At 42.4% G+C, this 15,205-nt stretch overlaps 1 protein-coding gene across 6 annotated transcripts in view; it reads left to right on the top strand.

Annotated features, from left to right (window-relative positions):
- Nucleotides 1-15,205, top strand: part of MPHOSPH9 (M-phase phosphoprotein 9) — a 176,651-nt gene that overhangs the window by 85,128 nt on the left and 76,318 nt on the right. For all 6 annotated transcript variants that reach the window (XM_077461900.1, XM_077461903.1, XM_077461902.1 and 3 more), the window contains 2 exons: nt 798-892; nt 1,864-1,980. In XM_077461900.1, the coding sequence (XP_077318026.1) occupies nt 798-892; nt 1,864-1,980 (212 nt within the window). The remainder of the gene's footprint in view (nt 1-797; nt 893-1,863; nt 1,981-15,205) is intronic.

Below are 15,205 nucleotides of genomic sequence, written 5' to 3'. Positions count from 1 at the left end.
TTTTTTTTTTCCATTTATTTAAGTGATGTCAGAGCAGCTCCCGACGCTCATGTGACCCCCTCGGTGCTTTCCTCGCTTCTGCTGACAGCTATAGTGGGCGGGGCCAAGCACTGCTGCTGACTTCAGATTGGAAGGAGAGAGATCCGAGGAGTCACGTGAACGCTGGGAGCCCACGCTGATATACGGTATAATGGGTATTTTTTTTTATACAGCACAGGCTCAGGGGCACATAGTGTTATATAACAGTGGGGATGGCATGATCAGATAGTATAGATTCGATTTTTATTTTTTTAACATAAAGTTTTTATTTATTTTTCAAACAAAAAAACAAAATATACATCCAATTGTAATGCATTCAGACAGATGGCATATATGAATATGCCATATAGTATATAAACAATTTCTTACAATGATAGCAAAGATAGTATAGATTTTATTGCACCAGGAGGGAGGATCATGGAGTGGACAGAGTGGACCGGCAGGTAGGTAAGGGAGTGGGACACAGGAGAGCAGGGCTGCGGATGACCGGGCACGTAACCTGACCATGGTGTCAGGGCTCAGCAGCCATGATATACCATGGTCAGTGTTAGAGGGGAGGGCATAGCCAGGCAGGATCAGACAGTTTTTGTTAGGTGATACGGCGGGCCAAGTTACACAGCACACGCACTGTGCTGTATAGCATGCTTTAAGGGAACACAATCCATTTTTTTTATTATTATTTTTTTTAGGTTAACAAGCTTTGATTGTTCAATGTCACTTTTCTTTAATGTTTTCCCTTTGTTTTTTGCTTTGAGTAGGGTTTACGTACTGGATGTTGGATGAGAAGGAATTATATCATCCCTTGCCTGACAACCTTGAAACTGGCGTTTCCAAATTTTTTCACACTAAACAGGTATGTATAAATAAAGGAGGCCAAAAATATTGTTTCTCATTTGTGTTTTCTCATGGAGCAGGGTCAGCCCTTCAGTTCCCACTCACAAATTTTAGTAGCTCTGATATTTTGAGGGAGAGAGGCGAGAAAACCTGTTGGGTCCCTAAAGAAACCCAAACATCAAAAGAAGAGAAAGTATACGTCCCTCCCGGGGTGGCCTGTGACTCTTACCTCCACTCCATTCCACCATCAGTTTGACAACATTTGACACTTCCGTAAAAGTCAGATGCCTGTGTCCCTGCTGAATGCTGTGGTTTCTTCCTCTGACCCCTACAACACTGCTGAATCTTGGAGATGGTGTTGTATTTTTTTAAAGACATGGCAAAGGGCAAACCAGCTCAACATTTACATTTTTAGAAAAATCCTGCAATGGCTTTTTAACACCTATTGGTAAATTCAGCAGATGACCCCCCCCCCCCCCCCCAACCTGTTGTTCCAAGCTCTGACATTTACCCCTTAAAACTCATACCCTCTGCTGCAAACCCATTTAAGTAAAATACAATAGACAGAGAACGTGCCTGGTCATAATGGCTACAGCAGAAGGATGGATGTGAAATTTTAGGTTTTCAGTTAATGCAGTGTTCTGTATAAAACAACATTTAGTATGATATGATAGTGGCTGATTGTGAGCTCTGGATATGCCCATGTAAAGGGTTTCTTTAACATATCATAGTATACAGAGTTCCATGTTCAGATTTCCTTCTCTTGGACATGTAGAATCGGTAATAATTTCATTCGTTTCCAGGGGACAGCATGAGCAAGAGAAAAGTTTAGAGGATAAATCTGCTATATCAAATAAGCCTTTGTATTTGTTATTCCTTTCAAAAAATGACCATGTTGTAGTGGATTTTTAGGTGTCATTGTTGCTGTTTATTACAGTTTAATAATATATATATATATATATATATTTTTTTTTTTTCCCTATTTCTAAGCCTGATGAGGCAAGGATTCCCTCTCTCACAGATCTATATCAACAGAAGCAAAGAGAATACGCACAGCGGCCTGCCTGGGAACCACTCTCTCCTTCTGAACACACTCACCCTCCTGAGGTAATCATTCTATTAGGCTAAGCTGTTGATGTACTAATAAAGGTCTACTGGATTTAGGGTTCTGTGTTTAGGTCTCATGCACACAGGATGTTTTTGCAGTTGCCCCTACAGGCGTCTGGCTTTTTTTTTTTTTTCACTGCCTCTAAACTCCCCTGCATGTTAGCCAATGTGTCAATGCACACATAGGCTTTTAGAAGCAGAAAAAACCCTCTTCCAGTGAGTACAGGAGCAGCACAGTTTGAGCAGAAGAAATATGCTCGACTCTTCTTGTAAACGTGGCAAAATGCACCTCAATGCGTGATAACGCTAGGTGAGTTTAGTGCTTGAGCGTTCATTTAAATTGCCAGAATAAATGTGCCAATGGCCTGAAAATGTGCTTAAACATTTGTAAAAGCGTTAGACACTTTTACAAGTGTCTGGCATTTTTTTTTCTGCAAAAATGCTGCTGGCTTTCAGGAGAGTTAAAAACAAAACCTCCTGTGTGAATGCTGCCTTATATGTGATGGTTCCATATTATTTTGTCCAATAGTAATATTTACATGTATGGTATTTATTACTTTTTATGTTTTCTTATGCCTAGTATAGCAGAAATTTGTGGTGCTGTTTATTATCTCCTAAGTCTTAGGCTAGCCATAAACATATAAATGTCTTCCATCCACGCTAAATGGGTATCTTCCCTCCTTGATATTGTGTTCTGGCAGCTAACACCCAAGACTGGTAGAATAATCAAACCGTGACTGCATCTGCTTGGATCCAGTCACTGTTCAGCTTACAATTTTCCAACCAGCTTTTGGCAAAAGTTGATAAAAAAATTGACTTTTACCAATAGGGCCACCCATGGGGCTGATATGTTGGCCGGTTCAACAGGAATTAGACAAAATCTAGCGCTGTGTATAACCGGTTTTAAGTTGGCCTTTTGCAGTCTGATAAAGTGAAGGATTGATTAAGGCCTGATTCACACTAATGCAATTTCAGATAGGACTTGAGTCACACAGAATCACATTGTTTTCAATGGTGCCTGTTCACATCAGTGCAATGCAGCTCAATAATAAAAAAAAAAAAGTCCTATGCTACTTTGGTACAATTCCAGCACAATTCTGATCCCATAGAAGACGCAAACCACATCCAAGTTGCATCACATAAAAGCACTGAAGTTTGGATCAAAATCTGATCACAGCAGTGTGAACCTAACCTTATATATTATTTGCAACAGTTAGGCTATGTAGATGTAATTGGCACTTCTGCAGTTGAAAAGGATCAGTATTACACATAGTGTTTTTCCACAATGCTGCAAAATCTCTTTTCAAAAACACATATTCCCTAATCGAATACAGAAATAAAGCGTTACTAGATATACTGATTACCAACAATACAGACCTGATCACGGATGTGGAAATACGGGCAATTTAGGAAACAACGATCACAGTTTTTTTTTTTTTTATTATTTTTTTTTTTTTTCAATATCTTTTTATTAAAAGAGACCTTAAAGCGGGAGTCCGCCGGGACTCCGCGTTTTTTATTTTTTTTAAAAGCCAGCAGCTACAAATACTGCAGCTGCTGACTTTTAAAATAGTGACACTTACCTGTCCAGCGCGCCCGCGATGTCGGCACCCGAAGCCGATCTCTAGATCGTCACTCGGGTGGTGCCGCCGCCATCTTGGGTATGGGAATCAGGAAATGGAGCCTTTCGGCTTCATTTCCCGGTTCCCTACTGCGCATGCGCGAGTCGCGCTGCGCAATAAGGACGGTCCCCGCTGCCTCTGGGATCTGTGTGTTTCCCAGCAGGCAGCGGGGCACTTGCGGAAGGGGGCGGGCACTTGCGGAAAGGGGCGTAATCTACGCCCCTTTCCGCAGAGAGCTATCCCGGAAGTGGGTGCAGTTACCTGGATTATCCAGGTAACTGCACCCCCCTCCCCCTGAAAGGTGCCAATTGTGGCGCCGGAGGGGGGGAGGATTCCAATGAGCGGAAGGTCCATTTTAGGGTGGACCTCCGCTTTAACACAATAAATCATTATTCCATCACATAATGGGAGCGAATGGTTGAGACTCCTGTGCTCCCACATAATAGCAAAGAGGGGAGGCATGTCCAGGTACCAGCGATAATGAAAAATATCAAGCTGCCAAAAGTGCAGGCAGTAGGTACCTGAGTGGCTATGGGAGCGGAGGAACACACGTGTAGACAATAGTACAAGTAACTTTGTAATCTGTGCAATGAGAAAATACAGGTTATGAAAGGAAAGGGTTACAGAAAGGATGAGTTGAAGGAGAAGAAAGTAGAAGGAGGGGGGGTTAAAGGGGAAGGGGGAAGATGGGGGGGGACAGGAGGGGGTGGGAGGCTGGCGAGCATGATAACATATAAACAATCAAGATAAGTACAGGCATCAAGAGAATTTTGTTAGACAATACAAAAGGTTACAATCATGTAGGCTAGGATGTAGTGCAGGGTCAAGGTCTTATCCTGAGATTTCAAATGTCCTGGGAGGTTGAAGAAATGATGTCCATGTAGCAAGATGAGGTAAGAAATGAGGACCATGGGGCCCAAGTTAGGGCATTACGATCCAAAGTCCCCTTTGCAATGTGCGTGAGCTCTTCCATGAGGTTTACTTGAGTGGCATGAAACGGGATAGTCCAAGGGTCAAGGGGGAGCATGATGTCAGTAATCTGATGAATTAAATCTATCACCTTAGACCAGTATGGGCATATGAGAGGGCAGAACCACGAGATATGGGCCTGAGTAGCTATTTCACCACAGTTCCTCCAACAATGTGGGGAATTGGTAGGATACATTTGATGAAGTTTATCCGGGGTGTGGTGCCACCTAGTAAGGAGCTTATAGTTAGTTAGATTCCGCCATAGACAAAGCAAGAGAGGAGACGTGCAAGTTGAAGTACTTTGTCTTTTTTTTCTTATCCGTTATGGTAGATACAAGGTCGGATTCCCATTTGGCCATGTAATTGGGGTATTGAGGACTTTGGAGCTCGATCAGGGCTTTGTAAAATTGTGAGATGCAGTGTTCCCGAGGGTCCACATAGCTGAACACTGATTTAATGCCATTGAGATCTTGGATTGATCGTAAGGGCTGAGGGAGGGTTCGGAGGAAGTGTTGCAGTTGGTTGTATCTCCAGTTATCCATAAATGGGGGAGGTTTGGGTGCCAAAATTTCGTACAATGGTTTAAGGGTGTTGGAGGAAAACACCTGGTGTAGTAGGAGGGGGCCTTCTGAGAACCATGCTTTTGAATCCGGGGTCCAGTTTTCCAGGCATAAAATGATCATGGTGTAGGAGTGGCATCAAAGGGGCGTCATAAGAACAAGAGTTTCTTGTGTAGACTGTCCCAGACGTCCAAAGAGGATGTGGTGAGAGGGGAAGTATCATGAGAGCGTTTTCTAGAAGAGCGGGGTGTCCAGGGGATGATGGAAAGGTCTGAGTCACATAGAGAATGTTCCAGCTGTACCCATAGTTTGGAGGTGGAGTCGTATTTCCAATCTGCTATGTGCAATAATATTGCAGCATTATAGTAGGCTTTAAAGTTGGGGAGGGCCAGTCCCCCTGTGCCCTTGGAGCGCAATAGAACTGACCTGGACACTCTAGGATGTCTGTCTTTCCAAATAAAGCGGGCGATCATGGTCTAAAGGGTAGTAAAAAAACAAAAAAATAAAATAAATAAATAAAACAAGGGGACTCCTAGGGGTATCATTTGGAAAATAAAAAGAATGCGGGGTAAAATGTTCATCTTAATAATATTAACCTTTCCTAGCCAGGAATGTGAGAGGGAGGACCATTTTCTGAGATCTGTTCTGATGTTGTTCAAGAGGGGGATATAGTTGTGTTTTGAAGAGGGAGTGGATGTTAGGAGTTAAATAAATTCCGAGGTATTTCATATGTTACCCAACGGAAAGGAAAAAGAGGCTTCATTAATTAGCTAGTGATTGGAGAACTGTTATATTTAATATCTCAGATTTTGATAGATTAATTTTAAAGTTAGCTATGGATTGGAAATCTGAAAAAGCTGACACAAGGTCGGGAGTGATAGGTTGTTGGATAAAGAATAAAATATCATCAGCATAAGCTGCATACTTGTGGAGCCTATTACCAATTTGAATACCATTTTTATTCCTATTATGTCTGATTGTGGCCAAGAAAGGTTTGAGGGAAATAGCGAAGAGGAAGGAGGAAAGGGGGCAACCCTGTCTGGTCCCATTGTGTAATGTAAAGGGTTCGCTCAATAAGCCATTTATATGGAGTTGTGCAGAAGGATTGGAGTAGAGAGAGGAAATACGGTGAAACGTCTTGGGGCCAAGACCAAAATGTCGGAGTGTTGGTTTAAGGTACTTCCAGTCCACCCAATCAAACGCCTTCTCGGCATCTTTGGACGGAAGGAGGGTTGGCTGGGAGCACCTACAAACATAATGGATCAAGGACAGGGTGCGCACGGAGTTATCTCTGGCTTCCCTGTTTGGGATGAAACTGGTTTGGTCTGCGGTTATCCAGCGGGGGAGCAGAGGTAGTAGCCTATTTGCTAACACCTAAGCATAGAGTTTAGTGTCAATGTTTAAAAGGAATATGGGCCTGTAACTAGCACAAAGGGTAGGATCCTTACCGGGTTTAGGAATGACGGTAATATGGGCTGAAATAGATTCCGGTCGTAGGCCTGAAGTGTGGGAGATGGAATTGGCATATGCTGTAAGACGGAGAAGTAAGATATCGCTAAATGTTTTATAATATAGGATGGTAAAACCATTTGGGCCAGGGGCCTTGCCTGAGGGGGAAGATTTTAAAGTAATTTGGAATTCTTCAATGGAGAAATTAGCTTCCATGGTCTCTAGGGCTGACCTTGAATGTTTGGGGAGATTAGCAGCTTTCAAGTAGACCAGGATGCGTTTTCTCTTATCTTGTGATGGGAGCGAGGCTAGGTCGCCTTTAACATTATATAGGTCAGCGTAGAATTCTCTAAAAGCTTTAGTCATATGAGGAGTAGCGTGTACTATTTTGCCTGATTGGAGTTTGATTTTTGGTATGAAAGAGAGGGTCTTTTTGTCTGAGGGATCTAGCAAGTTTACCTGGTTTGTTGCCCCATTCATAATTTTTTTGTGAGATGCAATGAAATTTCCTTTTAGTGTCTAGTGTTTAATTCTTCCTCTTTAAGAGTAAGAGCTTCCAGATGTTTGACTTATAGAGATAGCTTATGCTGTTTGTCAAGTTTGGCAATTTGATCTAGGACCTGTTTAAACTGTTGACCATGTTCTCTTTTTTTACTTGCACCCAGCTCAATGAAACAGCCCCTCATAGTAGCCTTGTGGGCTTCCCACAGAAGTGAAGGGGAGGTATCCGGGGAGGAATTTTCTTTGAAATATTGGGACATAGAAGCAGAAAATATGGAGACTTCAGTTTCGTTCGAGAGGAGAGAGTCCTTTTAGCTTCCAGTTATTGGAGTGATGTGGTATAGAGGGTATAGTAAAAACATATGGAAACAGGGGCATGGTCTGAGATAGTGGCAGTGTCTATGGTGGCGGACCGTAGGAGGGTGAGATGAAATTGGTCAAGGAAAATATTGTCTATTCTGGAGTAAGAGTAATGTGTTTTAGAGAAATGGGAGTAGTCTTTATCTTGGGGTGTAAAATGCACCAGGCATCAATAAGTTGCAAGTCCAAAAGCTTTTTTTTTTTTTTTTTTTTGTGTGCAATTCTCTTGAATGGAATGTTGGAGCGGCCTTGTGAAGTGTCGATACTGGGATCTAGGGGCATGTTTATTTCCCCCGCTAGAACAACCAGACCTTCAGCGAATTGGGATAGCTTTGAGAGAATTTGGGTGAGGAAAGAGGGCTGATTATGACTAGGGCTATATACATTCACTAGAGTGCGTTGGGCATTGCCTATATACCCTTTGAAGAAGAGGAAGCGACCATGATCATCTGCTAAAGTAGTAGTGAGGAGAAAAGACGCACTGTGGCTGAACCCAATGGCTACTACTTTAGCTTTATTGGTATCGGACTGTAATACCATTGTGGGAATTGTTGCGAACACAGTTTAACAGGTGTTGAATGCGTCAGGTGCGTTTCCTGGAGGAAAGTGATTTGAGCATTGTGAGTTTTTCAATTCTCGCAGAACTTGATGTCTCTTAGCCGCTACATTATGTCCCCTTACATAATGAGAGTATCTTTAGAGTAGCCATTGCGTTAGAGGTGAGTGGATCTTCAGTTCATGTAACCATGCAAGCCAGCAGGGAAGGGTAAGGAGGAGGGGAGAGAGAGGGGGGAAAAAGAAGAATTTAGAAAGAGAGAGAGAAGAAATAACATTTTGTTAAACAAGAAAAAACATTTATCGTTCATCACATCGGTAGGGAGAGGAGGAGATGCACGCAAAAATCTGCAGTGATCGCAGGGGGAGGAGGAAGAGCAAGCATCCATCATGGACTCTATAATGAGACCTATGATAAAAGCATGTAGGCCACTGGCACTCACCCACCCCAGAAGGAGGGGGGCAGGGGACATATGCCTTTCCGAGGTCATACACCAGGAGTAGTGTCCTCCGTCAGTGTATGGCCTTCAAAAATCATCAATAACAGATTTTAATTTAAACTCTAACACAGCGATCACAGGTTAATTGACTTCAGTATAAATCACACAAATCGGAAACCTAAGGGGAATACAAAGACCCAAAATTTCAAAAGAGCCAACTTCCCTAAGCTACGAACCTTGCTAGAAGGCATAAATTGGGATAAAATCTTAGATACAAAGAACACGGAGGACAGATAGGTTTGCTTTAAGAGCATATTAAATAAGGGCATTAGCCAGTGCATCCCACTGGGTAAAAATTTTTACTAATTCGCATCCAGGCCAATTTTGACACTTCACTCCTACATGTAAAAATCATCATTTTTGAAAAGACCCTAGAGAATACAATGGCGGTCATTGCAACTTTTTATCTCGCACGGTATTTGCACAGAAATTTTTCAAACGCGTTTTTTTTTTTTGGACAAAAAAACTTTTTTTTTCACAAAAAAAAAACTGTAAAGTTAGCCCAATTTTTTTTGCATAATGTGAAAGATAAAGTTACAGAGTAAATAGATACCTAACATATCACACTTCAAAATTGCACACACTCGTGGAATGGTGCCAAACTTCAGTACTTAGAAATCCCCATAGGCAATGCTTACATTTTTATTTTATTTTTTGCTGGTTACATGTTTTGAGTTAAAGAGGAGGTCTAGCACTAGAATTATTGCTCTTGCTCTAACGTTCGCGGCAATACCTCACATGTGTGGTTTGAACACCGTTTTCATATGTGGGTGGGACTTTCGTATGCCGAGAAATAGATACCCAACATATCACGCTTCAAAATTGAACATGCTCATGGAATGGTGCCAAACTTCGGTACTTGTGTGACTTGCGTATGCCTTTGCTTTTGCGTGCGAGCACACGGGCACAGGGACACTTTACATTTATTTTTATTTTTTTATTGTTCATTTTACGTAAAAAAATTTAAATAAATATAAAATTATTTTTGGTCACTTTTATTCCTATTACAAGGAATGTAAACATCCCTTGTAATAGGAATATGACAAGATAGGATCTCTTTACAGTGAGATATGGGGTCAATAAGTCCCCACATCTCACCTCTAGGCTGGGAAGCTGGGAAGCCTAAACCCCCCCCCCCCCCCCCAAAAAAAAATCACGGCTCCCCAACCAAGGCGGCGCCGTTTTTTTTTTTTTTTTTTTTTTTTTTATGCAGAGGCCGGGCGTGATGTCATAACATTGCGCCTGGCCTCCAACGATCATAGAGACTCCGGCGACCATCTGGTCCGCGGGAAATCTGTGTGCTCAACATCCGGGGCCGGCGGATCCTTTCTCCCACTTGCCGGTCGGATCGGTGAGTCGGTAGAAGCACCGGAGGGGGGGGGGGGGGGGACATCCCCTTCTGCCGCCCATAAGAACTATCAAGCGGCGAAACAGCCGCTTTGATCATTCTTATGGTGTAGGGAATCACCGGCTTAAAATGCCAATATCTGAATGATGCCTGTAGCTACCACCACAAAGCCGAGGATGTCCTATGACAACCTGCCGACGGCAAGTGGTTAAAAGCGCAAACAAAAGTCCTGGATGGCTTAACTCCAATGTAAAAATGCATATAAAAGCAAAGGAGAAGGCCTTCAAAAAATACAAGGTTGAGGGATCATCAGCATTCTGACTTTATAAAGAATGCAATAAGAAGTGTAAGAGTGCAATTAGGGTGGCTAAGATAGAACACGAAAGACGCATAGCAGAGGAGAGGGGAAAAAATGATGTAAACAGTAAAAGAGGACAGACCATATTGGCCCCATAAAAAATGAGGAAGGACAACTGGTTATAAAGGATGGGTGGATGGCGAAGGTATTGAATTTATTCTTCTCCTCAGTCTTCCTGAGGGAATTGGGGGGGCTTTAGTAAATAAAATTGTAGTTTTTATCCTCGTGACACATTACAGGATGCACACTCATGGCTAAGAAAGGACAGAATTAGACTATGGAACTCGGTCAAGTAATTGCCAGACCATTGCTCCTAATTTTTAATGACAGTCTACTGACTGGAATGGTACCAGCGGATTGGAGAAAAGCCAATGTAGCACCAATATTTAAAAAGGGCCCAAAATACATCCCTGGGAATTGCAGACCAGTTAGCCTAACATCAATAGTATGCAAGCTCTTGGAGGGGATAAGGGACTATATACAAGATTTTAGTAATGAAAATGATATCATTAGCAGTAATCGGCATGGATTCATGAACAATCATTCTTGCCAAACCAATCTATTAACCTTCTATGAGGAGTTGCCATCTAAAGGAAGGCCTGTAGACTAGGTGTATCTGGATTTTGCAAAAGCATTTGACACTGTTCCCCATAAATGTTTACTGTTTACTGATGGGGTAAACAGTTCAACCTCTATTTGTGGACGATACTAAGCTAAGCAGGGCAGTAACTTCTCTGCAGGATGTGAAAGCCTTTCAAGAAGATGTGAACAAATGAATGGGGTGGGCAATTACTTGGCAAATGAGGTTTAATGTAAAATAATGCATTTGGGTGGCAAAAATATATGAATGCAATCTATACACTAGAGGGAGAACCTCCGGGGGAATCTTGGATGGAAAAGGACCCGGGGGTCCTAGTAGATGATAGGCTCAGCAATGGTATGCATTGCCAAGCTGCTGCTAACAAAGCAAACTGAATATTGACATGCATTAAAAAAGAGACTGACTCAAGGGATAAAGTGATATTTCTCCCACTCTACAAGACTCTGGTCCAGCCGCACCTAGAGTATGCTGTCCAGTTCTGGGCACCAGTGCTTGAGAAGAATGTACTGGAAATGGAGCGAGTACAAAGAAGGGCTACAAAGCTAATAAAGGGTCTGGAGAATATTGGTTATGGAGAAAGGTTGTGATCACTGAACTTATTCTCTCTGGAGAAGAGATGCTTGAGAGGAGATATGATTTCAATTTACAAATACCTTACTGGTGACCCCACAATAGGGATAAAACATTTGCGGAAGGGAGTTTAACAAGAAACATTGCCACTCATTACAATGAGAAGAAAAGAGGTTGAACCATAAACTACGTAGAGGGCTCTTTACTGTGAGAGCGGCAGTGATGTGGAATTCCCTTCCACAGGTGGTAATCTCAGCGTGGGGCATCAATAGTTTAAAAAAACTATTAGATAAGCAACTGAATGACCACAACATACAGGGAAATACAAGATAATACTGACATATAAAAATTGCATAAAGTGCGATCCTAAATCATAGAAGCACTCATGTCAAACTGAATATCTGTGACATGTTTATATACAGTTCGTTGTACACAAAAAATACATGAATAAAACTATGTAATGGTTAGGAAGACAAGTGGGAAAGGTCCAGAGGAGGGCTATTTTGTTCCAGAAGGGGTACATGTCTGATTGCCCAACATTTTTGGTGACACATCTGTTTGTAATCGCTTTTAGGCCAACCACTGTGTTTCAAAACAACCTTGATAGAGTCCCCACAGTGCTTCCAGGTGTCCCACTTTCTGTCAAGCGCTGTAACGTCTCGTTCACACTTGAGGTCAGGTTTGGTAAAACCAGGCGGTTGAGCCTGTCATGCATGCAACCTCAAAGAAAGTTAAAAAAAAATTTTCACAGGCAGGTAGTGTAAACTGACTGATTCATTTCATCAGAGGTCTTTATTTTATGTTGGCTCTCTTTTTAGATCTACTTTTTTTTTTTTTTTACAAATATCTTTTTATTCGTTTTTGCGTAGTACAAAAAGAGAAATAAAATAAAAACATACCTCGCCACGCAGGGTGGGAATTATAACATAACATTCCAACATTTTTTTTCCAATAAAGGATCGGTGTCTTATGCGAATAAAACAGTAACCGGCTAAGTAAGGTACAATGGGCCCTAGTAGGCGCCAAGCCCTCCACCAAGTCAAGTAAGCATGTCGCCACTGTCAAGGGCACAGGTATAGACTTAATCTCCATAATACAGTGCTCAACATCAGACCAAAACTCCTTGACCACCTGGCAATGCCAAAAGATGTGACTAAATTTGGCCGGGGACAGTGAGCAGCACCAACATTCAGCCGATGTACCTGAGTCATTTTTGGATATTTTTGCTGGGGTGTAATATAGGAATTTAAACTGACTTAATCGATCTCTAGCTGACACTAAGTGAATGAATACATATCGTCTCACTCTTCTCCACCCAAATCCCGGGCCTCTTCCACCCACTGCTCCCTACATTTGATCACAGAAGGAGGCAAGACAGGAAACGGCTCCATATATAATTCAGCTAACGTTTTTTTATGGAGTTATCCAAGGGAACATTCTCCAAAATTGAAGGTCTAATATCCAGCTTAGCAGAGCCAAACTGGGACACAAAAGTGTGACGTAGCTGGAGATAGCGAAAGAAATAAGGATTTGGGAGGTCAAACTTCTGTTTAAGATCTGAGAACTTTAAGAGCTCTCCCCCTCTGATGTCACCCAAGGTTTTAAGACCTCGGGACACCCATAGTATTGGATCTGGTATAGTGAGCAGATAGGGAAAACGGGGGTTCCCTTACAAAGGCGAGGCTGATGATATGGGGGGGGGGGGTGTAGAAGTAGGCATTGGCAACCTCCTGAACACAATTCCAAGCCTTAACGGTGACTCGCATTGTGTCAGTCAGAGGAAACTGGGCTCCAGGCCCCCTAAAAACAAGGAGACGCAGGCTCTTATGAGCCCAGCACAGCTGCCTCTAAAATCATGGCAGAATCCCCATCATCCCCAAGAAGCCACTTTCGGGCAAAAACTCCCTTGTCCCTGTCCTCAGGGCTCTTGTAATGCTGTGAGGCCTATTCTGGGAGGGGAGTTCCCCCATATGAAAGAATCAGAGATGCCTTGGACTCCACTAAAAAAGTTCTGTGGGATCCAAACGGGCGAGTTGCATAAACAATATAGGAAAACCGGAAGTATCTTCATTTTTACACGGTTTATTCGCCCCATCACAGAAAGGGGAAGATTCTTACATATCTCAATTTTCCTCTTCAAAAGATCTTGCAAGGGCTGCAGGTTCAAACTAAAATAGTCTGCAACCCTAGCAAATATGAGAACCCCCAGATATGTAAACTTATTAATCCACTGTAATGGCAACCCAGGATCCCCTGCAGCCCTGGTATCATAATCTAATTGAAAAATATTCGATTTTTCACAATTCACTTTGAGACCGGAAAAAAGCGCAAAATTATCCAAAATGCCAAGGACCTCACAAAGAGACCTACCCGGATCTTTTAAGAACAGCAACATGTCATCTGCATACATCGCTAGATAGTCTTTAATGTTCCCAAATCTCAGACACCAACCACAGGAGAGGAATGCAGCACCACTGCCAATGGTTCAATCATTAGGGAGAACAGGAAGGGGGATAGAGAGCAACCCTGCCTGGTTCCCCTACCTACATCAAAAAAGGGAGAGATGGAGGATCCAATCTTTAATGCTATTCTAGGTGTACTGTATAACAAGGATACTAATTTTACAATACTTTGGCCCAAATCCCATACGCTCCAACACCATGGCCATATAAACAAAATCAATGGAGACAAAGGCCATGGCCATATCTAATGGAATCCCAGCGGTATTGTGAGAGATATGCAAATGGGTAAAAGGCGACGTAAATTGGTGTTCGTGGACTTCCCTGGCATAAAGCCAGTTTGATCCACATCATCAACCAGGGATGGAAGCACTATAGATAATCTAGTGGCCAGAACCTTCGTGAGAACTTTAAGTTTAGCATTAAGGTGTACTATTTTCCTATGAGGAACAACATGTTGGATCCTTACCCGGCTTGGGTATGAGCACCACATAAGCATCCAGCATAGAGGGAGGCAGAGCCCCATTTTCCAAACAGGATAAGTACAAAGTTCTCAGTCATGCACCCAGTGTGTCTGTCTGAATGTTGCCTGTACCGCTCCACTGAAAACCATCCGGGCCTGGAGATTTATTTGAAGCAAATGACAGAATGACCTCCTATTTCTTTAAGTGTAATATTTGGTCCAACCATGCTCTATCATCGTCCTCCCAACTTGGGAGAGGAGGGTTGGACAAAAGATATAATAATTCTCCCCTATCAAAAGACGTTCTTTTTAGATCTTTAGTCGCTGCCACTGCTTGCAAATTCTCCTGCCCTAGGGGCAACAGTATAGTTTCTCCATGCACAGGGTGACCCGTCTTGTTCCAACCTCTGTAGTTATACACAGCAATGGCGTCATTTTGTCAGTGCTGTGTGCAGGCCTGCTGTCTCCACCTCCCTTGGTCGTTCCCTGCCAATACATGGTTCCATAATGTGACTGACAGCATAAATTGGCTGTGTATCGCTACTCCTTTCAAAAAGTGTTATGTTGTCTTTGAGGTGCAGTTAACCATGTGGCAGAAAACAGAAAATTATGTTTCCCAAAAAAATTGGCATTTTTTGCAGGCAAAGGGGGTTGTAAAACATTTATCTTTACCCAAACTCCCCTGAAAAAAGCCAATGATATTATACAGAATGAAAACAGAGTTGAGAATTATGGTCGAAATAGTTTCTCACCAGCCACTATGTTCACTACGACAGGAACCCACCCACATCTGCTTTCTGTGGTCTGTGATGATGTCACAGCGATTTTATCCAGGCAACATCTTTAAAAAAAAAAAGACATTGGTAGCTTGGTAATTAAATTTATAGCCTTTGGTACAAATGAGGAATAC

Source organism: Lithobates pipiens, unplaced genomic scaffold (assembly GCF_037356315.1).
Source record: "Lithobates pipiens isolate NorthernLeopardFrog02 unplaced genomic scaffold, aLitPip1_a1.2 Scaffold_3, whole genome shotgun sequence".
NCBI classification, from domain to species: domain Eukaryota; kingdom Metazoa; phylum Chordata; class Amphibia; order Anura; family Ranidae; genus Lithobates; species Lithobates pipiens.
Note: the sequence above shows the minus strand (reverse complement) of the source record. Positions and strands in the feature narration are given on the sequence as shown.